Here is a 24,970-nt window from a genome sequence, read left to right as displayed (position 1 = left end):
AGGTATTCGGCCAATCACAACGCATTGGATAGCTGGCCAATCACAGCTCACCTCGCTTTTTCAGACCGATGAGCTTTGTAAAAATCAACTTGTTTCAGAAAGGCGGGGCATAGCGGAGAAACAATAATGTACAGTATGTGGAAAATAATGTTTTTTTTTTTAACCTTAAACCGCATAAACACATTTCATTACACCAAATACACAAAATAATGTTCTTTTTAGCAACATCATATGACCCCTTTAAGGACATAAATGGTACCCCACATTGTGTTGTTTTGAGGTGAAATATGTTATTATTTTTTCAAGTAATTAGACTTATAAAAAAAAGGCAGGAAAAATTCATTTAGACTTAAAGTGTCATGAAACCCTATAACACATTTTTTGAGATGTTAACATATATGAACAGGTTGCACATCAGTGAAAACAACAATAGCACTCATTATGTCTATTATTAAGGAAAAGGTGGTTATTTTTTCAAAAAGCAAAGTTGAACCAACATCACAAAGAGTGACGTATATGCGTTAATTTGGAGTGGTGATTGGCTGCCGTGGCTGGAGAGTACATGTCTACGTCATCAGTTTTCCGAGCTTTTCTCAGTATTATTCATGAGAATGAACCATTATGATCCAATCACTGCGCTGTATTATGCATGAGGTCGTCTTACAGCGGAGAATTCAAATCTCACGAAAGAGCTTAGGGCTGTCAGTTAATTTCTGTAAACATGACCGTAACAATATTTAATATATAACAACACGTGGAGCGGTCATGAGAGAGCAGTTCTGAGCTGAATGCCGTGATGAGTTTAACAACACTCGCTGCGCGGATCATAGTTCATATCCAGCGTGCTTTAAGTTTATGTGAACATGTTTCATGTTCTCTCGTGCTCCAAACATGAAGAAAACTGATACAGCGGTACGTCTGATCATGAACGCGAAGACACAATGGATTACTGTGATACACGGCAAATGATACAGATGGAAAATTCAAAGAAGAGTAACTGAAAGTAACTGCCTTTATTCTTTCAGTTTTAAAGATATTTTAATATTCATTTGTCTGTTTAATGAGTGTGTTGTAGGTTTGTTTTATTGTTTTTTTTTCTCCCCTCTTCCCACCCTATACACTCCCACTTTTTCACAGTTTTACACACCCATTTCTGGAGTCTTTTTCAGATCTAAGGTGTGAAAGACCAGTGCTGAAACAGGTTTCATGACACTTTAAACCGGAGACACACTGCACAATTTTTGGCTGTCCCAGACAAAAGATTAGCATCGTGAAACAATCGTAGTGATTTCTGTGATTGTGGCTCCTAATCTGTGATCCTGTGTAGTACAGTGAGAGAGGTTCAAAGACGGCCGTTGTCACGGTCTTGTGACCAAAGATAGCCTATGATCATTTTCTGACAGTGTCAGAAATTCAGCATGATAATCGCCCAGTGTGTTTGCTGATACGACCCATGTTTACTGACCAGCCAATAAAAATGCGACATCAAATCAACGCGGCATGGCGTTAAAACATAAAACTGCTTACCTCAAGCTCTTATTCCTTCCTCTTTCGCAGCTTTCACTTTTTTCAGCAAACATGAAAACTCACACTGCCAAAGTGTGATTCATCATGCACTTCTTTTTACCACTAGCACATGCTGATGACGTTTTATTCTTCTATAGTAACGTGCGTCATAGCCAGGGTTGCCAGGTTTTCACAGCAAAACCCGCCCAATTGCTACTCAAAAACTAGCCCAATCACATTTCGGGTGGGGTCCCCCGGTAAAAATCATGTTCCGGGGGGTAAAATACACTTTTTTTTGGTGGGGTTCCCCTTGTAAATTTTGCACTCCAGTGGCTAAAAATCATGTTATTGGGGTTGCTTCAACCCGCAGACATGAAAAACAACCCCCGGCAACTGTTAAAATAACCCAATTCCACGGGAATATCGCGGACTTGGCAACACTGGTTGTAGCGTACGAGTAAATAGGTGTCATCATCGTACAGTCTACACACATGTTGTACCCAAATTTATTAGAAGCATGTCACACAGTGTGATCTGCAATGATCTTATAAGATTGCTAAAATCGTGCAGTGTTTAAAAGGCTTAATCTAGTATTAATCTTGTATCTAGGGACCAGAATATCATAGAGACTTTGGGGTTGGAGTCTTTTGACTTGGACCAGTAGGTAACCACCTAGCAAATCCTCAATACGCACCCAGAACACCCTAGCAACTACAAAACAACAACCTGGTAACCACCCAGGGGACACCTTAGCTTAGGGGTGTCCAATCCCACTCCTGGAGGGCCAGTGTCCTGCAGAGTTTAGCTCCAGCCTGCCCCAACACACTTGCTTAGAAGTTTCTAGTAATCCTGAACTCCTTGATCAGCTTGTTCTGGTTCAGTTTAATTAGGATTGGAGCTAAACTCTACAGGATAGTGGCCCTCCAGGAGCAGAATTGGACATCTGTGCCTTGGTGTAATTGCAGCGAGTTTTGTACTGGGAAGCACCACTCACAATATCTCCCGAAAATGTAAGAATCTCGTTCAAAATGCTGTTGGTAGCAAGTTCCAGAGCACCACAGCCTGTAAATAACACTGTATAATACTTTGTAAATATTTTATCCAGCCATCTTAAGTACTCCTAAGAAAGCACTACTTAGTGTTCCAAAAATAGTGATTTTGGACTGTTGAATAAGATGAAAGACTTTCTTAGACTATATCTATGAAGGTACAATCCCTTATAATTGGATGCAAGATTTCAAACTGATGTGAGCTTCCATGCCTTAATATGCTTGCAGCATTCCTACAGACTATAATGGATGAGATGCTCTACTACAGAATCAAACATTCGGCCATTTCACAAGATTTTGTTTCCAAGACTGCATAGTGTTTGTCTTTATTAAAGGTGCTTTATTAAAGGCGAGTATCACTATTACTGTTCCTCATATTTATCATTGGAGGTTTGCTTTAAAACCTTTTCAGATCCATTGCCATGCAGCCCCTGGCTCCTGCCGCTTTCTTTCCCTCTCTTAAGGTTGCCAGGTTTTCACAGCAAAACCCGCCCAATTGCTACTCAAAAACTAGCCCAATCACATTTCGGGTGGGGTCCCCCGGTAAAAATCATGTTCCGGGGGGTAAAATACACTTTTTTTTGGTGGGGTTCCCCTTGTAAATTTTGCACTCCAGTGGCTAAAAATCATGTTATTGGGGTTGCTTCAACCCGCAGACATGAAAAACAACCCCCGGCAACTGTTAAAATAACCCAATTCCACGGGAATATCGCGGACTTGGCAACACTGGTTGTAGCGTACGAGTAAATAGGTGTCATCATCGTACAGTCTACACACATGTTGTACCCAAATTTATTAGAAGCATGTCACACAGTGTGATCTGCAATGATCTTATAAGATTGCTAAAATCGTGCAGTGTTTAAAAGGCTTAATCTAGTATTAATCTTGTATCTAGGGACCAGAATATCATAGAGACTTTGGGGTTGGAGTCTTTTGACTTGGACCAGTAGGTAACCACCTAGCAAATCCTCAATACGCACCCAGAACACCCTAGCAACTACAAAACAACAACCTGGTAACCACCCAGGGGACACCTTAGCTTAGGGGTGTCCAATCCCACTCCTGGAGGGCCAGTGTCCTGCAGAGTTTAGCTCCAGCCTGCCCCAACACACTTGCTTAGAAGTTTCTAGTAATCCTGAACTCCTTGATCAGCTTGTTCTGGTTCAGTTTAATTAGGATTGGAGCTAAACTCTACAGGATAGTGGCCCTCCAGGAGCAGAATTGGACATCTGTGCCTTGGTGTAATTGCAGCGAGTTTTGTACTGGGAAGCACCACTCACAATATCTCCCGAAAATGTAAGAATCTCGTTCAAAATGCTGTTGGTAGCAAGTTCCAGAGCACCACAGCCTGTAAATAACACTGTATAATACTTTGTAAATATTTTATCCAGCCATCTTAAGTACTCCTAAGAAAGCACTACTTAGTGTTCCAAAAATAGTGATTTTGGACTGTTGAATAAGATGAAAGACTTTCTTAGACTATATCTATGAAGGTACAATCCCTTATAATTGGATGCAAGATTTCAAACTGATGTGAGCTTCCATGCCTTAATATGCTTGCAGCATTCCTACAGACTATAATGGATGAGATGCTCTACTACAGAATCAAACATTCGGCCATTTCACAAGATTTTGTTTCCAAGACTGCATAGTGTTTGTCTTTATTAAAGGTGCTTTATTAAAGGCGAGTATCACTATTACTGTTCCTCATATAGCACACCTCGCTTTTTCAGAACGATGAGCTTTGTAAAAATCGACGTGTTTCAGAAAGGCGGGGCATAGAGGAGAAACAATAATGTACAGTATGTGGAAAATAATGTTTTTTTTTTTAACCTTAAACCGCATAAACACATTTCATTACACCAAATACACAAAATAATGTTCTTTTTAGCAACATCATATGACCCCTTTAAGGACATAAATGGTACCCCACATTGTGTTGTTTTGAGGTGAAATATGTTATTATTTTTTCAAGTAATTAGACTTATAAAAAAAAGGCAGGAAAAATTCATTTAGACTTAAAGTGTCATGAAACCCTATAACACATTTTTTGAGATGTTAACATATATGAACAGGTTGCACATCAGTGAAAACAACAATAGCACTCATTATGTCTATTATTAAGGAAAAGGTGGTTATTTTTTCAAAAAGCAAAGTTGAACCAACATCACAAAGAGTGACGTATATGCGTTAATTTGGAGTGGTGATTGGCTGCCGTGGCTGGAGAGTACATGTCTACGTCATCAGTTTTCCGAGCTTTTCTCAGTATTATTCATGAGAATGAACCATTATGATCCAATCACTGCGCTGTATTATGCATGAGGTCGTCTTACAGCGGAGAATTCAAATCTCACGAAAGAGCTTAGGGCTGTCAGTTAATTTCTGTAAACATGACCGTAACAATATTTAATATATAACAACACGTGGAGCGGTCATGAGAGAGCAGTTCTGAGCTGAATGCCGTGATGAGTTTAACAACACTCGCTGCGCGGATCATAGTTCATATCCAGCGTGCTTTAAGTTTATGTGAACATGTTTCATGTTCTCTCGTGCTCCAAACATGAAGAAAACTGATACAGCGGTACGTCTGATCATGAACGCGAAGACACAATGGATTACTGTGATACACGGCAAATGATACAGATGGAAAATTCAAAGAAGAGTAACTGAAAGTAACTGCCTTTATTCTTTCAGTTTTAAAGATATTTTAATATTCATTTGTCTGTTTAATGAGTGTGTTGTAGGTTTGTTTTATTGTTTTTTTTTCTCCCCTCTTCCCACCCTATACACTCCCACTTTTTCACAGTTTTACACACCCATTTCTGGAGTCTTTTTCAGATCTAAGGTGTGAAAGACCAGTGCTGAAACAGGTTTCATGACACTTTAAACCGGAGACACACTGCACAATTTTTGGCTGTCCCAGACAAAAGATTAGCATCGTGAAACAATCGTAGTGATTTCTGTGATTGTGGCTCCTAATCTGTGATCCTGTGTAGTACAGTGAGAGAGGTTCAAAGACGGCCGTTGTCACGGTCTTGTGACCAAAGATAGCCTATGATCATTTTCTGACAGTGTCAGAAATTCAGCATGATAATCGCCCAGTGTGTTTGCTGATACGACCCATGTTTACTGACCAGCCAATAAAAATGCGACATCAAATCAACGCGGCATGGCGTTAAAACATAAAACTGCTTACCTCAAGCTCTTATTCCTTCCTCTTTCGCAGCTTTCACTTTTTTCAGCAAACATGAAAACTCACACTGCCAAAGTGTGATTCATCATGCACTTCTTTTTACCACTAGCACATGCTGATGACGTTTTATTCTTCTATAGTAACGTGCGTCATAGCCAGGGTTGCCAGGTTTTCACAGCAAAACCCGCCCAATTGCTACTCAAAAACTAGCCCAATCACATTTCGGGTGGGGTCCCCCGGTAAAAATCATGTTCCGGGGGGTAAAATACACTTTTTTTTGGTGGGGTTCCCCTTGTAAATTTTGCACTCCAGTGGCTAAAAATCATGTTATTGGGGTTGCTTCAACCCGCAGACATGAAAAACAACCCCCGGCAACTGTTAAAATAGCCCAATTCCACGGGAATACCGCGGACTTGGCAACACTGGTTGTAGCGTACGAGTAAATAGGTGTCATCATCGTACAGTCTACACGCATGTTGTACCCAAATTTATTAGAAGCATGTCACACAGTGTGATCTGCAATGATCTTATAAGATTGCTAAAATCGTGCAGTGTTTAAAAGGCTTAATCTAGTATTAATCTTGTATCTAGGGACCAGAATATCATAGAGACTTTGGGGTTGGAGTCTTTTGACTTGGACCAGTAGGTAACCACCTAGCAAATCCTCAATACGCACCCAGAACACCCTAGCAACTACAAAACAACAACCTGGTAACCACCCAGGGGACACCTTAGCTTAGGGGTGTCCAATCCCACTCCTGGAGGGCCAGTGTCCTGCAGAGTTTAGCTCCAGCCTGCCCCAACACACTTGCTTAGAAGTTTCTAGTAATCCTGAACTCCTTGATCAGCTTGTTCTGGTTCAGTTTAATTAGGATTGGAGCTAAACTCTACAGGATAGTGGCCCTCCAGGAGCAGAATTGGACATCTGTGCCTTGGTGTAATTGCAGCGAGTTTTGTACTGGGAAGCACCACTCACAATATCTCCCGAAAATGTAAGAATCTCGTTCAAAATGCTGTTGGTAGCAAGTTCCAGAGCACCACAGCCTGTAAATAACACTGTATAATACTTTGTAAATATTTTATCCAGCCATCTTAAGTACTCCTAAGAAAGCACTACTTAGTGTTCCAAAAATAGTGATTTTGGACTGTTGAATAAGATGAAAGACTTTCTTAGACTATATCTATGAAGGTACAATCCCTTATAATTGGATGCAAGATTTCAAACTGATGTGAGCTTCCATGCCTTAATATGCTTGCAGCATTCCTACAGACTATAATGGATGAGATGCTCTACTACAGAATCAAACATTCGGCCATTTCACAAGATTTTGTTTCCAAGACTGCATAGTGTTTGTCTTTATTAAAGGTGCTTTATTAAAGGCGAGTATCACTATTACTGTTCCTCATATTTATCATTGGAGGTTTGCTTTAAAACCTTTTCAGATCCATTGCCATGCAGAGTTTACTCTAGTAACTCTGAAGACTTTATTAGCTTGCTCAGGTGTCATTGATTAGGGTTGGAGCTAAACTCAGTGCTGGTGTCCCCTCCAAGACCGCATTTGAGGAAGTCTGCTTTAAACCAAAGTATTAAAGGGTTGGTTCACCCAAAAAAAATGATGTCAATAATTACTCACCCTCATGTCGTTCCTGACCTTTTGTTCATCATCGGAATACAAATTAAGATATTTTTGATGCATTCTGAGAGCTCTCTGACCCTCCCATAGACAGCAATGATACTTACACAATCAAGGCTCAGAAACGTAGCAAGGAGATCGTTAAAATGGTCCATGTGACATCAGGGGTTCAACCGTAATTTTACGAAGCTACAAGTATTCAACAATTTGTCTCCTCCGCGTCACACTGTAGCGCCATTTTGGAGAGTATCACATACGTAAAAGTATGCTGTTCGGTGTCAGCAGCAGCGTATGCGGATACGCTGTTTACGATGGTTATGCTTTGCTCTGAATGTAAACAGCGTATCCGCGTACATGCGTTGTTTACGTATGTGATAATCTTCAAAATGGCGCTATAGGGTGATGCGGAGGAGACGAATCGTTGAATAAAGTCTTTTTTTTTTTCCTTTGTGCACAAAAAGTATTCTCGTAGCTTCTTAAATTACAGTTGAACCACTGATGTCACATGGATTATTTTAACGATCTCTTTGCTACGTTTCTGAGCCTTGATCGTGTTAGGATCCTTGCTGTCTATGGGAGGGTCAGAGAGCTCTCGGAATGCATCAAAAATATCTTAATTTGTGTTTCCGAAGATGAACGAAGGTTTGGACGACATGAGGGTGAGTAATTAATGACATACTTTTCATTTTTGGGTGAACTATCCCTTTAAGACTAAGTTGGGCCAGTAAGTAACCGCCCAAAATCACCCTAGCATTGTTGCGGCATTTTTTGCATGGGCAAGCAGTACTGACATTTTCTTCAGAAAACGTAGAGATTGAGTTGTGTTTCATTTCTTAAACTTTTAAGTGGTTTCTAGGGATCCAAATTGGGCACATTTGGTTTCAGTTATTCTTTTGTTATCCAAGCCAGTGTTGCCGCAGTGCTTATTTTTCTCGTCACATGCTCAGACAAAGTCTCTAAGGTCACTGTAATAGGAATTACGCTCTACTTTAAATTCATGGGTACAGATAGTATCTGAGAGGGATTCCCCATCGTCTGCTTTCTGTAATAGATATGTAGATGCGGTGAACTTTTACACATTTTGGCCTGACCTTTTAAACTTCTGGCAGCCTCCAGTGGTTTTGCCCACAGAATAATGATGATTGAGATTTTTCTAAATGCCCATTTCCTTAAAGTGACAGTTCACCTACAAGTAAGAAATTGCTGTATTTGCTCACTCTTGTTATTCCAAACCTGTAATCTTAATAAAGGAATTTTTTGAAGAATGCTGAAGTAAATTAAATGACACAGCATGATGTCAGAACATTAATTCATTGGTGAACTATCCTGTTAGCATCTTCAAACTTATAGAAAGTACACACACTTTTTCCTTTAAATCATTCCTGTTATTGACTACAGTATGTTATTATATATTTAATGATGAAAGATGTTTGATTCTCTCTCACTTTTTCTTTCTTTCTCTCCATCTAGACTGATTTTTCTCTGAATACGTAGCACATTTGCACTGGATTCCATGGATGGGTTTATCTCCATGAGGAAGGGATATGGACAGACTTGTGGGTAGAAAACAGGATAACCTTTGCATAAAGGGTCAAAAAAAAACAAAAAAAAAAACGAAGTGCACCAAACATGTTATTCCAGCTTTTTACGCTGGAGGGCGCTGATGTAAAAGAATTGGTATCCGCCCTCCAAAAGGAGATTGATCTTCAATTGATTTTGACTGATTGACAAAGTAAAACAACTCTCAAAATGAATTTTGATTAATTTGTAAACGGATTATACCACTATTTTTTGTATTCTCTCTGACAGTTTAAAAATACACAAAGAATGTTTCATAAATGGACAATGGACAAGACATAGGAGGTAGCTCTGTATATGTACAGCATGTCTAACTAATGTTAAATATTCATAAGTAGATAAATTAATGTAACTCTGCTTCATATTTTCCTGCCATGTGATCACCTCTATTAGGTTACCTGAGAAGTTTTTTTTTTTTTTTTTTTTTTAACAGCTTAAACTTTGTGTTTGTCTTTAATGAAAGGTTCCAACTGTGACTAAAACGAAATGGAATACTACTGTATTTTAGTTTGGTAGCCTACTAATAACTAAAGCTAATGAGAAAATAATTTTCGAGTTTTAGTAGATGGCTCTCATCGTTGCTTTCAAGTATAAATAGTTATAACGAAGCTTTTGAGCAAGTAAATTGCAAGTACAGTTTCTTTTAGTTGGGGTGCATGCAGAATGCCTTGATTAAACCCTTTGTTTATGTGTACAATAGGGCTTTATCTAAACGCCAAAACCTAGATCCATTCTGATGGTGTGCACTCCTTTTTATTTGCAAAATCCTGGTATAACCTTGCTTGCAGTAGGATTTTTTGTTCAAATAAAGATAATAAACACATCCTTTGTTAACTTGTATACTATCTATCTATCTGTCTGTCTGTCTGTCTGTCCACACATATAGAAATCCATTAACATTCCCTTAAAATGTTCACAAGTTTCATTACAAATCATTAACTAGTGAGCCTGACATACAGAAATTATATTGGGCTGGAAATGATATAAAACTTTAAGCGACTTGCAAATTTGACAGTTGGTCACCTTACCCTCAAATACCCATTAAAAGTAAGTGTTGCAGGAGAAATCGCCTCGGGTCGTGTGAGACTCATAAAAGAAGAAACTTGGATGAGACCGTGAAAATCAAATACTCAATTGACACGAGATGAATAAGAGCGTTCAACAGAATATTTCTACAGCCAGTATAGTCATATAATCGAAGCGAACTCTTTATATAGTTTTATTGGCAAATGGGTGTGGAAATCAGAATTATATTCGTTTTGAAGATGCACAATATGGCTAAGTGTAAATACTCCCTGAGACTAAAACAAAACAAATGTATCTAAATAAAATACATATAGCCTATTTAAACTGAACTTTGCACAGGCCTACAGGCTATACACCACTGGAGAGGAATTATTGCCCTTTATTGCTGTCAAAACCCACTTTCTGTTTAGATGCGAGTCATTTTTACTATGCAGTGCATTTTCATGGCCGAGGTCACACTTTTCACGCCAATGAATATTTTCAGGGGTATTTTTATTATATTATAATCTTTTAGACATGTCACTGTAAAATGTTGCCTGTAGGCTTAACCTTGCATTAACCAGTCTATTGAAAACAAAATATCAAACAATTTCTCAAAGACTGAAATCACATTAAATTCCCTTTCCCCCCCACATTTAAGTGAACATAGAGTGATTTTAAATAATTGTATTATTTTGTTACGAATGGCTATTTTGGATTGTGACCATGCATACTATTTGTTGTATTATAATTAGTTTAGTATTATCTATATACTGTTATAGCATTAGTGCATTTTTTGAATTAGCTTATATTTGTATAGTTATTTAATTTTAGTTTGTTTAGCAATAGAGTTATGTGTTTGTCGTTTTTATTATTTTGCTATATTTCTGTTTTGCTTGAATTTATTTTTATTTCAGTTATAGTTTTAGTACTTACATTTTAGTACGACATAATTTTAGAACATCAAGTTTTTCATGTAATATTTGTTTTATTTTGGCTCATATTTTGTTTTTGTCTTATATTTTATTTGATTATTTATTCTTATATATTTATTTTATTAATCCATCACTTACTTTTATTGATTTTCAATAGTTTTATTTTAGCACTGCAGACTGTATGCAGGAATCGGACTGTATAAAAACAGGAATGCTCTGTGCAAGTCCACAGTGTTCACACTAGATGGCGCAATGGGATAAATCACAGCAGTGACTGTCCAACAGTTTGATTTCTTCAAACCAGCTGTCAAGCCACAATGAACAGATAGGCTATTTCTACGTAGTTTTGCTTTTATCAGTCTGAAAAGTAACAAATATTTCTTCCAACGACACTATCATATAGCTTTACACGCACCTTTTCGACTCATTATAAAGAACAAATGATCGTTACTTCAATGTCATAGTCTTTAAGGAGCTTTTTTTTATACTTCCGATGCGTCGTTCGCAGTTGATTGATTCCAGTTTGTCTTGATGCGGCTCGGGGCGAAGAAAGCGTCCAAATTGTCAGACCAATCATAACGGAGTGGGAGTATTCGCGCGAGAAATGATGCACTCGCCTCGCGCGCGCTGTCCCTCCCAGCAGCATCAAAGCAGCAGCAGCGATCAGCGCACGAGCACAGCTCAGGCACCTGCAGGTATGAATGCATGCAAAATGTTATCTCTTTATATTCGCAAAAGCAATGGAGTGAGTTGCGCTAGTCTAGTATAATATGGTGTTTTCTATTTGTTAAATTGTTGCAATGCTATATGGGTGCAACTTAGGTCTGCTGAAATGTTTCGTGGTGATGCTGATGCTGAATGCATTTAATCAATAACAGTTATTAGACATGGGAAGATGTTTTTCTGCCAGTGAAATGTTTAAAAGTTTTATTTTATTTGTTTAGTTATTTATTTGCCAACAACAGTATGTGCAAAGCTATTTCTTCATTCCTGACCACAATTTCTACTATGATGGCATTTAATGAGTTTTTATGCAAGAGTGCTGACCGTTTGCTCTATGCGTTCGTATTTATTAATTATAACAGCAATAATTAAAATGATATTTGATGGAGTTGAATGTATTGCCCATACTGTACACTGTAAAGGTGCGCTACTTAAAGGGCCAGTTTGCAGAAAATTTAAATTCTGTCATCATTTACTCACCTAAATGTTATTTCAAACCTGTATGACTTATTTTTTTCTTCTGTGGAACACAGAAAGAGGCCCTTTCAGTCACATTCACGGTATAGAAAAAAGATGCATTGAATGTGACGTCTGAGTCTGAGACTGACAGTCTCCAGCCATCTCCATTTGTAGTCTATGCAAGAAATAAATGCATTTGGAATGACATCAGGGTCAGTAAATGAACTGTCCTTTAAAGATTTTTATTTGACTTTAAGGAATCAGCGGAGAAATTCTAAACTTATTCTGCATTGGTTTTGACTCTTCATTTCTCTTTACTGGGATCGATTCCAGGCAGCATTTGCAAAGCACAATGGCTCACTTGTTGTATAAAGATATTCCAAACCAAAGTGTTAGACGGGCTAATTATGCATGCATATTTATGCATAAACACATGCATGTTTTAAAAGTCGACTGTCAGATCAGATGTGTTTAGCGAATACACAAATGCACTGATCACTTTCCATTTTTCACACTTAGAGCCTCCCTGCTGTGCAGTGCATATGTGTGTTCTGATAAATAATGTGCCCAATCTTTGCTGATGAAGGCATATTCCTCTGCTGTTCCCTTTCACACAGGGTTCTAATGGTCTGTGACCTCTGTAATTGAGGAGCTAGCAACTATGTGATTGCCTCATATTCCATCATCTTATTCTTGTGGCGTCCTTCCTCGTTTGCCACCAAAAACTTCCAAGCGAATCCAATGGTCTCCTTGTCGTTGGATTCCGTTATCCGGTACGCTCCAGTGAGGGGCACTGATGACCCCGTTCGGTTATTGTGCTCCGTCCCTGCTGGCTTCCCACCTTTGTAACTGCGTCCCCACTGCTGCTTGTGCGTCTGGATCCACCTTATGCCGCAATGGTGAGTGCCTTTGAATGGTATGGCTGTCTTCTTCTGCTGACGGGGGTGGCCGGATCCGTCAGCCAGCGTACAGATCCACTGACGCCCCCTGCTCCCGAATATGCCCACTCTATACGACTGGACGGTGATATCATCCTGGGAGGTCTCTTCCCGGTGCATGCTAGGGGCGAACGTGGCGCCCCTTGTGGGGAACTGAAGAAGGAGAAGGGTATTCATCGGTTAGAGGCCATGCTCTTCGCCATCGACCTCATCAACAAAGACCCCGACCTGCTGCCCAACGTGACCCTGGGGGCGCGTATTTTGGACACCTGCTCGCGCGACACCTACGCCCTGGAACAGTCGCTTACTTTCGTGCAGGCGCTCATCGAGCGCGATTCTACTGATGTGCGATGCACTAGTGGTGAGCAGCCAATCTTTGCCAAGCCGGACAAGATTATTGGTGTGATAGGCGCAGCTGCAAGCTCCGTCTCCATCATGGTGGCCAACATCCTACGCCTGTTTAAGGTAATTCCTGGCTATGTTACACTATTAGTTGGGGGCTTTGCTGCAGGATCAACAGAACCAAATGTAATCCATAATTAATGTAGTAATGTGAACTTTGCAAATCTTTGGTCATGGCTTTTAAGGTTGAGGGCATGTCATGCAACCTGCCATGTTGGCATCTGGCATCATGTAGCGTAGCCTTGAAGTTTGATTGGATGCACAATCTATGCCTGTTTAAGGTCTTTTCTGTCTTAGCTACACTATAGGTCAGTGGCTTCGCTTCAGGACCCAAGAACCAGATGTAATCCATATTTAATGTAGTCTAGGCCAGAAGTTCCCAAGCACGTTCCTGGATCCCCCGCCCCAACACTGCACATTTTGCATGTCTCTTTAATCAAACACACCTGATTCATGTGATCAGCCTATTAGTAGAGACTCCAAGACCTGAAATGGGTGTTAGACAAAGGAGACATTCAAAATTTGAAGTGTCATGGAGCCACTGTTGTAACTTTGCATAGCTTTTGGCCATGTCATGCAAACTGTTGTGTTGGCCTCTGCTTGATTTGGCTTAAAGATGTAGTCTTAAACAAGTGAGAGATGAATTAGCACCAAAATAAAGTCAAGTTTGATTGGATGCGCAACCCACACCTGTTTAAGGTAATTTCCATCTTTGCTACATTTTAGATTGGTAGTTTTGCTTCAGGACCCACAGAACTAGACATAAAGTGTATTTAATCTAGCCTGTGTTGTTTTCTTGTTTAACTGTGTGTAGTTTTGGTCATGTTTTCCCCGATGAGGGCCTGTCATTCAACCTGTCCATGTTGGCCTCTGCTTAATTGGTGTAGTTTAAAAAAATTGCACCAAAATACCATTTGATTGGATGCGCAACCTTTGACATCAACAATAAAAGACATGTGAAATATTTAGGGATGCACAATATATAGGTGCACTGTAAAGAATTTTTTAGTAAGTAGTAAATAAACATTTCAATCTAAAAATGTCATGTTTAATTCAATGTTATATTTCATGTTATATTCAATTAATTTGTCGTTCCTGACATTTTTTTTTTGGTGAAATTTACTAGCAATTTCTGAGAGAAAAGTAATACCAATTTTTTAAAGGATGACTGATATATTGGTTTTACTGATTAATCAGGTGAAAACATTCCATATATTGCAAACTGTCACATGCTGTATATATTATTATTTCATTTATATTATTGTTTTTATAAACTATCAGCTGGTTAATTAGTTATTAGGTTGTTTTCCTGCTTTAGTTATTGATATTGGCCAAATACACTATTAGTTGACTTTTAATCAGTACAGATTTTATTTTTGGAATTGGCTGATATTGAATATTTAATTGACATTAATACCTTTGCAGTCATCTCACACTCATTTAAAGTTAATCTTTAAAAACACTAATAATTCTAATCTAATCATTATATCAGCTGGTTAATTAGTTATTAGGTTGTTTTCCTGCTTTAGTTATTGATATTGGCCAAATACACTATTAGTTGACTTTTAATCAGTACAGATTTTATTTTTGGAATTGGCTGATATTGAATATTTAATTTACATTAATACCTTTGGAGTCATCTCACACTCGTTTAATCTTTAAAAACACTAATAATTCTAATCTAATCATTAGCAAATGCCAAAATATATTATTTATACTGTGCATGATGGTATGATGCCTAAATTCACTTGTAGCTTTTTCAGTGTTTTATTTTTTATGTATTTAGACAAAATAGTATAGCATTTTAATATCTGCCATTTATTGGCTACTGAAAATAATAATCAGCTATTGACCAGAATTTTAATATCGGTGCATCCCTAGAAACGTCTTCACTTTTTTTAATGGTTCAAAAGCATATTTACTTTGCTTACTTTAACTATGCATGATTATATGGGTAGTTACATTTTATAATTTGCATTTATCATTGTTTATGCCCTGTTGTCCATGACCCACTGCTATAAACATGAAATAAGGAATGGTCATTTCTGTAATCTCTTGGAGTGATTCAAATGCACTTTCAAAAGGAATTCACTTGCACACACTTTTTGGCAGTGCTGTGGATATAGTAGCCTGTAATTGAATCTGTTTTGAGGGCTAATCAATAATCACTTGGGTCTCTTGAGCACTAAACAGGAACCTGCTAATGATTATAAATGAATAGAAATTTGTCAGACTTTTCAGAAGCATCTTCAGTAGTGTTGAATCACTGGATGAAATATTTTTCCGGATTGTCCTGAACTGATTAATTTGCTGCTATCTGATGTTTATGCTGTGCAAAGATTTTCTACTTTTGAGTCTCAAAAATACCGCCACTGGGATATCTTATGTTTCATGTCTCATTAATAATTGAGTGTCTGTTACAGATACTAAATATAGCTGGCTTGTTATTGGATCAAATAATGGGTGTCGTGTTTATCTGAAGAAAGTATTCACCTTTTCAACTGCAAAAGAGATCAGACACAGCATTACTTCATCTGCAGCAGAGATTATGAAAATAGAACCATAGAAATGGTTGGAGAGAGAAATATTGTGTTTAAACTTATATTTATTGTAGTGTAATCATCAGCGTTGGAGCTCGGCTTGGACTTCAGAAGAAGTGAGATGTCTGGCTTCAGCAGTTTATCCGTATTGAGCTTGTTGACTGGCTACTGCATTGTTCTTCACCTTGTGCATCAGTCATTTAAATCATATCGATTGTGGATTTTGGATTGTGGATTACTTTGTACGGTCACAAGTGTTCACAGATCAATTTAAGCTGAGGCAGTAGATGCTTGATTCCTTTTGCTGTGTTTTTTTATTTTTTATTTTAGAGCGTCCCTGACAACATAGAAAATATATGATTGGATTACTTACCCCGAAATTCCGTCGTAGCGTCTTTTCTCTTTCCTCTGCTCCTTCCTCTCATTGATCTGCAGAGACTGGACATTTGAAAGTGATATGTGTCTGTAGGTCTCAAAACAGGATGCGATTGGGGAAGTCACTGGGTTTGTTTCTGCCCTGGATTTAATGTAGCTCAAGGCTAGCAATTAGCTTAGTGAGAGAAAGTAAAGTAGATGTATCATGTAGATTACTCATTGACTTTTTAAAGAAATTCTGTCAGAATGTAGTGAGATGAAGTCCATTTAGTGCAACCCAATTATCTTTTGCTCCTGCTAGTTAGCATAAACAAAATGCTAATCGTTTTTTACTATATTTGTGAAGTGTCACTAAATGCTATTGCTAATATTTTCTAATGTCGCTATATGTTGAAATGCTAACATCCTCTGGTAAGCGTGACTTCTGTTTGCTAGCTTCTTTCACCCTTATGAAAATTAACCATGGTTTTACTACAAATAAAACCAAAATAGGTTACTATAGTTATGTGTTGGTAACCACAGATAAACCATGTTTTTTACACTAACCATAGTTTAACCATGGTATTATTTGTAGTAAAACTGTGGTTATACAAATGGTAGTCAGTATGGCAAAAAAACTAAAACAAAAAACATGTATACTACACTTTTACTATAATAAAACCATGCTTAATTTTCGTTAGGGGAATTCTGAAGATGCGGTCACATTTTGATGAATTTTTGCAGTCAGAATCGATTTAGAGTAAGTGATTTTAATAACAATCTATGCAATTTCTCTTCAGGTTTGTTTCAAGTTGGTCACTCGTTGGTCAACTGAAAGTTACTTGGTTTGAAAGTGATTTATGTGTGAAACACAAAGCTCTGTCATGAAACTCTAGATGGTGCAGGCCGATATCTAACTCATTCTGATATAATGACATCATTACTCACATGGCGCAGCTGATTCGTTCCTTTTTCCATCAACAGCCAATGAGCTTGCAGCTCAACATTCAAATATACTCAGCTAGTGTTTGCTGTAGCAGTTGCAGCGCACTTCAGAAACCCTCCACCTCCCCCAGCTCCACCTGTATAGATCTGCTGCAGTATTTCTTGAATGCTCACAGCAGCATGTTGTGGATGTTTTGGCAGTAGCAAGTCTCGGTACTTGCTCTGCCGCAGCAGCAGCATAGCAGATCTATTCCGCCAAGACCAAACACATTATCATTGTCATGTATATTACCATGCTAAACTTTCCAAGAGTTGTAATGACAGAACTGTGGTTTATACATTACTACACTATTGAAAACAGACGACGGACCTTCTCTGACCATAATATTTCAGACAATTTGCTAATGTGGTCGTGTATTTCTAAATTGCGGCTGTTTGGTGCAAGAAACTGTCTAACATTTTAAATGGACGTAAAACCACAAAATTATATATGGCCTTCTGCAGTGCTTCATATCACAAAGTCATCACACATTATAACAAATAGTTGATGTTAAGATGGATTCTGTATCCCCTTACAATTAAAGAATTGTCCAAACAGCAATTGAGCTCATTGATGAAACACTTTATCCCAGTCAGGTAAATGGAAAGTTAAGAATAATTCAGACAGTCACACTGACTGCATGTATATTTTAGCAGCTCATCCAGACAGAAGTGTGAAATATATTCATGCAAATTTCATGAAGGGGAAGAATAAAGGAGACATCACAATCCAGTTCAGATAATGACTTTATTGGTCACCAGCTGCAGACTGCGTCGGGGCAGAGGTTATGTCTGCCTCATTCATCTAGCTTGTAATGCAGACGGAAGACTTGAAACACTCTGACCGCTACGCACCTGAGATCAGAGTAGAACAGACAGAGGTGATGTTGCGGGTGTGTTTAATAGAAAAAGAACAAATTGCTTTAAGTGAAGACATTTGATGCATTTATTGGATTTTGAGATGTGGGATGCTGTTTGGATTCACTTGTTTGCTTTCTTTGTTTACCAGTTCTGTGATTTAATCACTCAGAAGCTGCCCACTTTTGTAGTGTCTTGTCTTTTTTTTTTTTTGCAATTGCATAGTTAAACTCTAATTTTGTTAGTTTTAATGTTTTATTCTTTTTCATGTTATTAGATTTTTTTTTTGTTTGTTTCATTTTGATTTCAAGAATTAATGGCTTTACTAATAAGGTGCCTTAAAGCAATTGCTTCACACAAGAATGATCTGAATAAATAAATAATGCAATAAAATAATAAATAAGACTACTTTCTCACAGAGTAAATTAACTGAAGTGCAATTTCAGTTAGAAATAAATTTAATGTCTCAGGAAAAATTCTAATCATGTTGTTTGAAAAGTGATCAGTTTGTAGAATGAATCATGAACGAAGTGTAAATGTGTATTTTTCAATTTAGAAAATAATGATTTTACTAATAAGGTGCACTGAAGGAATTGCATACTTGAATGATCTGAATAAATAAATAATGCAATAAAATAATTGCTTTATCACAGAATAAATTAGCTGAAAGTACAATTTTAGACAGTAAATAGGCTACCTTTATGAATTGTCTCAAGAACAAATTAAAAACCTGTAAATACATGTTATTTTAAAATCAAAGTGATCGGTTTGTAGAATGAATGATGAATGAATGCAGATGTGCATGTGTGCAAATGTGTGCTTTTCAATTTAAGAAATAATGGTTTTACTAATAAAGTACCCTGAAGAACTGCTCCATACTTGAAGGATCTGAATGAATAATGCAATAAAATAATTGCTTTTTCACAAAATAAATTAGCTGAAAGTGCAATTTCAGTCAGAGGTAAATTTGATTTGTCTAAAAAAATATCTAAACTTGTCAATACATGTTGCTTTAAAAACAAAGCGATCAGTTTGTAGAATGAACCATGAATGAAGTATGAATGTGGATGTGCATGTGTGTAAATCAGCTTGATTTGTTTGACTTTCAGGGTATGATTGCCACCTCCAGGTCCCTATTATGGCATTAGATTAGGTGAAGCGTCGCATTGCAGTCTTAATCAATACACAGCCTTAGCACAGTCAGAGAAACGGAGGAGGGAAGATATTCATTCTTTCCTGTAGCCGAGGCTGTGAAAAAAACATCTGTGTTTTCATGCCAGCCTCCTACGCCAACTCTCTTTTGCTGAGATGAAATGTGGTCAGTGCACTGCTGTGACTGTCACTCTGTATTGACTCAGTGAAGAGATATGAGTGGGGTCAGTCCACCTGAGGGCATATGTTTTAGCACAAGACAGGAAATGAGGTCATAGAGCGTAAAGCTTAAAGAGAGGGCTGCATGTTTCTTGAATATGCAGTATTTGGATGGTGGAAATTGTCATAATGTATGTGAGCAACGGCAGAAGCAGATAGCAAGATATGTTAGGGGTCAAGGTTGGTTTTCCATTGATGGCCAATTCAAACGTAGCCATGCATTAGGGTTTTTTGCAATCAACACATAAATAAGAAACATTTTATTAAATAGATGTTTTACCAAGTATGCTGATGTTGTAAAATGTTTGGGACTGTACATGTTTTTCTGCTGCCACCAGCAAGTTACATAATTGGTACAATTAGTAACCAAAAATCTTGTTTGGAAACAGGCGCAAAACCTATTGTTTTAAAATACTCAGAATTCACTCAGTAACATCTCATCTGAATCTACAGCGCAAAGCATTGAACGAAAATACTCAGAATTCACAGTAACATCGCAACTGAATCTAAAGAAAAACGTACGAAAATACTCAGACTTCGCTGTAACATCGCAACTGAATCTAAAGAAAAACGTACGAAAATGCTCAGACTTCACTGTAACATCGCAACTGAATCTAAAGAAAAACGTACGAAAATACTCAGAATTCACTGTAACATCACAACTGAATCTAAAGAAAAACGTACGAAAATGCTCAGACTTCACTGTAACATCGCAACTGAAGCTAAAGAAAAACTTACGAAAATACTCAGACTTCACTGTAACATCACAACTGAATCTAAAGAAAAACATACGAAAATACTCAGAATTCACTGTAACATCACAACTGAATCTAAAGAAAAACGTACGAAAATGCTCAGACTTCACTGTAACATCGCAACTGAATCTAAAGAAAAACGTACGAAAATGCTCAGACTTCACTGTAACATCGCAACTGAATCTAAAGAAAAACGTACGAAAATGCTCAGACTTCACTGTAACATCGCAACTGAATCTAAAGAAAAACGTACGAAAATGCTCAGACTTCACTGTAACATCGCAACTGAATCTAAAGAAAAACGTACGAAAATACTCAGAATTCACTGTAACATCGCAACTGAATCTACAGCGTGAAACATTGTACGAAAATATATATAATTCACTGCAACATCGCAACTAAATCCATTGTGCAAAACATGTTGTACTGAAATACTCATAATTCACTGTTACATCACAAGTGAATCTACAGCGCAAAACATTGCATGAAAATACTCAGAATTCACTGTAACTGAATCTACAGCGCAAAACATTGTACAAAATTCTACATTCACTGTAACATTGCAACTGAATCTACAACACAAATCTTGTATACGAAATACTCCAAATTCACTATAACATTTCAACTGAATCTACATTGTATGAAAATGTTGAGAATTCACTGTTGCATTGCAACAGAATGTACAGTGCAAAACATACTTTACTAAAATACTCAGAATTCACTGTAACATTACAGATGAATCAGTGCAAAAGATAGTGTACTTTGTAGTCTGATTCCCAAAAGAATGATTCGTACGAGTCGGTTCTTTTTAGTGCATCAAAAACATATAGTACTATCAGTGTTGTTTGATTAGTAAACAAAAACGTATAAACTTGTTCTTTTTTTAATTAAATCAAAAACATACAAAGCAACAAATGTAGACCAATTCATCGACAAATTACTCTAAAATCTATTTATTTTTAGTAAATCACAAAAGTACAGCACAGTAAGTGTATATTGATTTATAAAACAAATTACTTTTGAGATGCTGCTTTTTATTGAATCTAAAATATACAGGGTGACCAATGTATTACAATTCCTGAACAAATGATTATTATGAGCTGTTGAATCCAAACCAATGTGGTATGTTTTCTTAACTCACGACTCTTATGAGTTGGTTCTTAAAACTGAGTTATTCTGTTATTCTATCATTTGGTAGTGGAATTGCATCTCATTTTTATAAATATTTCTTCCTCAAAACTACTGAAAGAATAATTAATAAAACTGATAAGAAACCATGTCATTAAGAATTGGAATAATTAAATTGTCTCAAAGTGCTACATAAGCAGCCATGGATGATACCATCTTTTGCACCTGGAGGTGCAAAAGAACATGTTTAGATGCCTGTTTTGCGTGCTATTCTTGAAACTTGCTGTTGTAGGGTCTATGCGATTCTATCTTCAGCTTGTAGATTTGCTAAACTGCAGACTATGGGTGTTTTAGGCCTCTGCTCTGCTCTGCTCCCAGCACCAAACTGCACTTATGTAAGATTCTGCAGTGTCTTGGAAACATCCACATCATCAAATTGCTGATTACCCCACAGTAATTGGGCTAATCAACAGCAGTTATGAACCTCCGTAGAGAAATAAGCTAGAAAAAAGCCACTTTGAAAGTAATATCTTAGCAAATTTAGGGTTTGCAAACTGTTGTGAACATCTAGGAAATTATCCCATAGAGTTTTCACACTGGTTGCATCAAGTTCCCATGAATTTAAGGGTAGGACAGAACTAAACGCTGCTGTATTTCAGCTCAGCGACTTCCATCGTATTAGGCTCATAATAGATTGCGCTGTATTCAAAACTCATTGCTATTTGGTGCAATTAACGTCATAGTGATACTGTGTGCAGAGACCAGGTGGTAAGCACAATTTGATTTAGATTTAGATGATCACAGCGTCAGTTATTCCTCAGATGATGGAGACAAGCATTATAAACTGCCATAGATCCAGGCTTGCAAAGATGATCTTATTTCGGCATTATAAAGAGCCTGGATCGCAGTGGTTAAGTGATACTTAAAGTATGCCAGATTTCATAGTCTGCTGCATCCTTCAAAACCGGGAGTTCAGAACAAACCTGAAAGAGCTTTTCAAATGCATATGAACAGCTAATTATGGAAGCCTGTTTCCACAACAGAAAAAAAAAAAAATTAAAAAGGTAATTGCAACTTTCTCGCAAAATTCAGACTTTCTCGCAATTCTAGAAAATCTCGCAAATTTGTGAGATATAAATGCAACCATGTTTATATCCCGCAATTCTTATTTTACATCTCACAATTGTGTTTTCTCTGGAGTTTTCATTTTGCAATTTAATTTTTTTCCTCACCACAGAATAAAAATGTAAAAAGTAATTGTGAGTTTCTTGCATTTTTTTCCAATTCTGATTTCACAACTAAAAAAACAGAATAGTTTTTTTTAAGTCGCACTTAGCTTTTTTAAATTAATTAATTTTTTATACTTTTTCTGTTGCAGAAACAGGCTTCCATAGTCAAAAGACTCTTCTTCTAATGTATTTTAAGAGTTAGAACCAACGTCAGTGTAATTTAATTACAAAAATGGATAAACTGGTACTTTCTTTATTTACCCTGTAAATTACTTGCTTCAAGTTCTATCTGCACATTAAAATAGGAGGTGTTTTAATATAAAAAAACTGCATACCTTTTCACACCTTTCAGTGAAAATTCTGTGTCTTTTCAGTATATGTGCCTGTAGCCTCATGAATGATACACGAGTAAATTAGCCGCCTGTGAATTAGTGCCACATAATGTAATGCTGCAAACTGAGGAACATTAAATATTTAGGAAACAGCAATAAGAGTGTCAATAAAACAGCAAAGGCTTCTGCTAATTGGTCTTTTTTTGGATTGTTTAACTGCATATTATCAAGCATAGTATGCACTAAATATCAAGTATGAATATGTAGATTTGATCAAATACCTAGCTTTTGTTGCCATATCCATACTAAATCATTCACTGAATCATTTGTGGGAAGTGACGATATTTGTGGGATCCTGCCGGCAGACCTTGTCAGTATTGAAAAGACTTCAACATGATGTCTAAACAACTAAACCGTTCGTTAGAGAACACATTATCTAAGAATGAATCACCCTGTGAATCATGCCTTATTGTCCCAAAGTGATCCCCAAAAGTTGTTTTTGCCTCAGTGATTTTAACAAGAACCATTTCAATGGCCTATGTGATCTAATATTCTCTGTAGTTCTAAATATTATGTGAAGTACCCTGATGAATCCACTGCTTTACAGTTAAAGGTGGTTAATTTTAGATAATTAATAAATACAGTCATAATTAATTCAACATTAATATAGGATCTTATACAATACATATCAACATTTGTGTATATATATATATATATATATATATATATGATGTGAAGTACCCTGATGAATCCACTGCTTTACAGTTAAAGGTGGTTAATTTTAGATAATTAATAAATACAGTCATAATTAATTCAACATTAATATAGGATCTTATACAATACATATCAACATTTGTGTATATATATATATATATATATATATATATGTGTGTATATGTATTTTTATTTAAACATTATCATATAAACAACCAGTCAGTAAGAAGTCAAAGTCTCAAAGACTTAATACACCACCTTGTTGATTGAATCAATGATTTTTGGTTCATTTCCATCAGACATAATTCAAAAATGACTCATTGTTCAGTGAGTGAGTCAATAGTTAAATCATGACAGCTTTCAACGATTCACTGACTGAGTGAATCTGATTCAAGTTGCTAACTGATGGTCGAGTTTGAGGCTGTTTTGTGAATCTTTTAGACTTACTCATTAAAAAGAATCAGTTCATTGGAGTAATTTTTTTATTTTATTTTTTTATCATGCTTGCAACCATTTTATTCACAGTCTGGAGCACTGCTGGAGAGTGTTTAAGGAAACCTAGTTTCAATACAGCCAATTATTTTTTGCAATATTGGCTGTTCAGGAGGTGCTGCTTCTTTATTACTGCTGTCTATTATTTAACAAGTGCACTTGTGATTTAGTATTGATTATGGGTCATTTAGTCTTTTAAGAGGAATCGGTCATTTTGGTGGGACCGTAGTTTTTAGAATAGAAACCAGCAGCACATACGAATGAAATGAAAAGCAGATCCAGCATTGGGAGTTTGTCTACTGGGAAATTCTGCTCTAAAGAACTGATGGATTTTTAATGGATCCATTCTTGCTGCATTTCAGCTTTCATTTCGGCCGTTGACAGGATAGGTATGAACTGGAATGTTTAAACAGCCTGTTTAGTCACGAATTCATCACTTATGGTTATTATGCAGTTTTTTTTAAATGCTGCAGTTAAAGGAATAGTTCACCCAAACAAATGAAAATGTGCTGAAATTATACTAACCCACAGGCCATCCAAGATGTAAATTACACGCATTTCACCTGAGCATTGCGAATCACGCGTATGGCCATGTGAAGCGCTGAATGAATGACAGGATTTCTGTTGTAACATCGCGTAAGGTAAATAAGGGTGACATCTTGTGGAGAAGACTAATGATAAGATTCACGTTAATCAGATCTTATTTTAAATGTGTGCTGAAATAAATCCCGGAAAAGATCGATTCGCGGCTTTTGAGAATCGATATCGAATCGACGTCATTTTAAAAAACG

At 37.1% G+C, this 24,970-nt stretch overlaps 2 protein-coding genes across 2 annotated transcripts in view; both read left to right on the top strand.

The window, feature by feature from the left end:
• The window catches only part of znf800a (zinc finger protein 800a), a 22,181-nt gene extending 12,837 nt beyond the window's left edge, over window positions 1-9,344 (top strand). The window contains exon 6 of the mRNA XM_016575322.1: window positions 8,853-9,344. Coding sequence (XP_016430808.1) covers window position 8,853 — 1 coding nt within the window. The 3' untranslated portion in view covers window positions 8,854-9,344. The remainder of the gene's footprint in view (window positions 1-8,852) is intronic.
• A 2,109-nt stretch (window positions 9,345-11,453) lies between these two features.
• Window positions 11,454-24,970, top strand: part of LOC107757749 (metabotropic glutamate receptor 8-like) — a 66,816-nt gene continuing 53,299 nt past the window's right edge. The window contains exons 1-2 of the mRNA XM_016575315.1: window positions 11,454-11,595; window positions 12,700-13,485. Coding sequence (XP_016430801.1) covers window positions 12,979-13,485 — 507 coding nt within the window. The 5' untranslated portion in view covers window positions 11,454-11,595; window positions 12,700-12,978. The remainder of the gene's footprint in view (window positions 11,596-12,699; window positions 13,486-24,970) is intronic.

The sequence above is a fragment of the Sinocyclocheilus rhinocerous genome, unplaced genomic scaffold (assembly GCF_001515625.1).
Source record: "Sinocyclocheilus rhinocerous isolate Xijiao unplaced genomic scaffold, SAMN03320098_v1.1 scaffold204, whole genome shotgun sequence".
In the NCBI taxonomy this organism is placed as follows: Eukaryota; Metazoa; Chordata; class Actinopteri; order Cypriniformes; family Cyprinidae; genus Sinocyclocheilus; species Sinocyclocheilus rhinocerous.
Note: the sequence above shows the minus strand (reverse complement) of the source record. Positions and strands in the feature narration are given on the sequence as shown.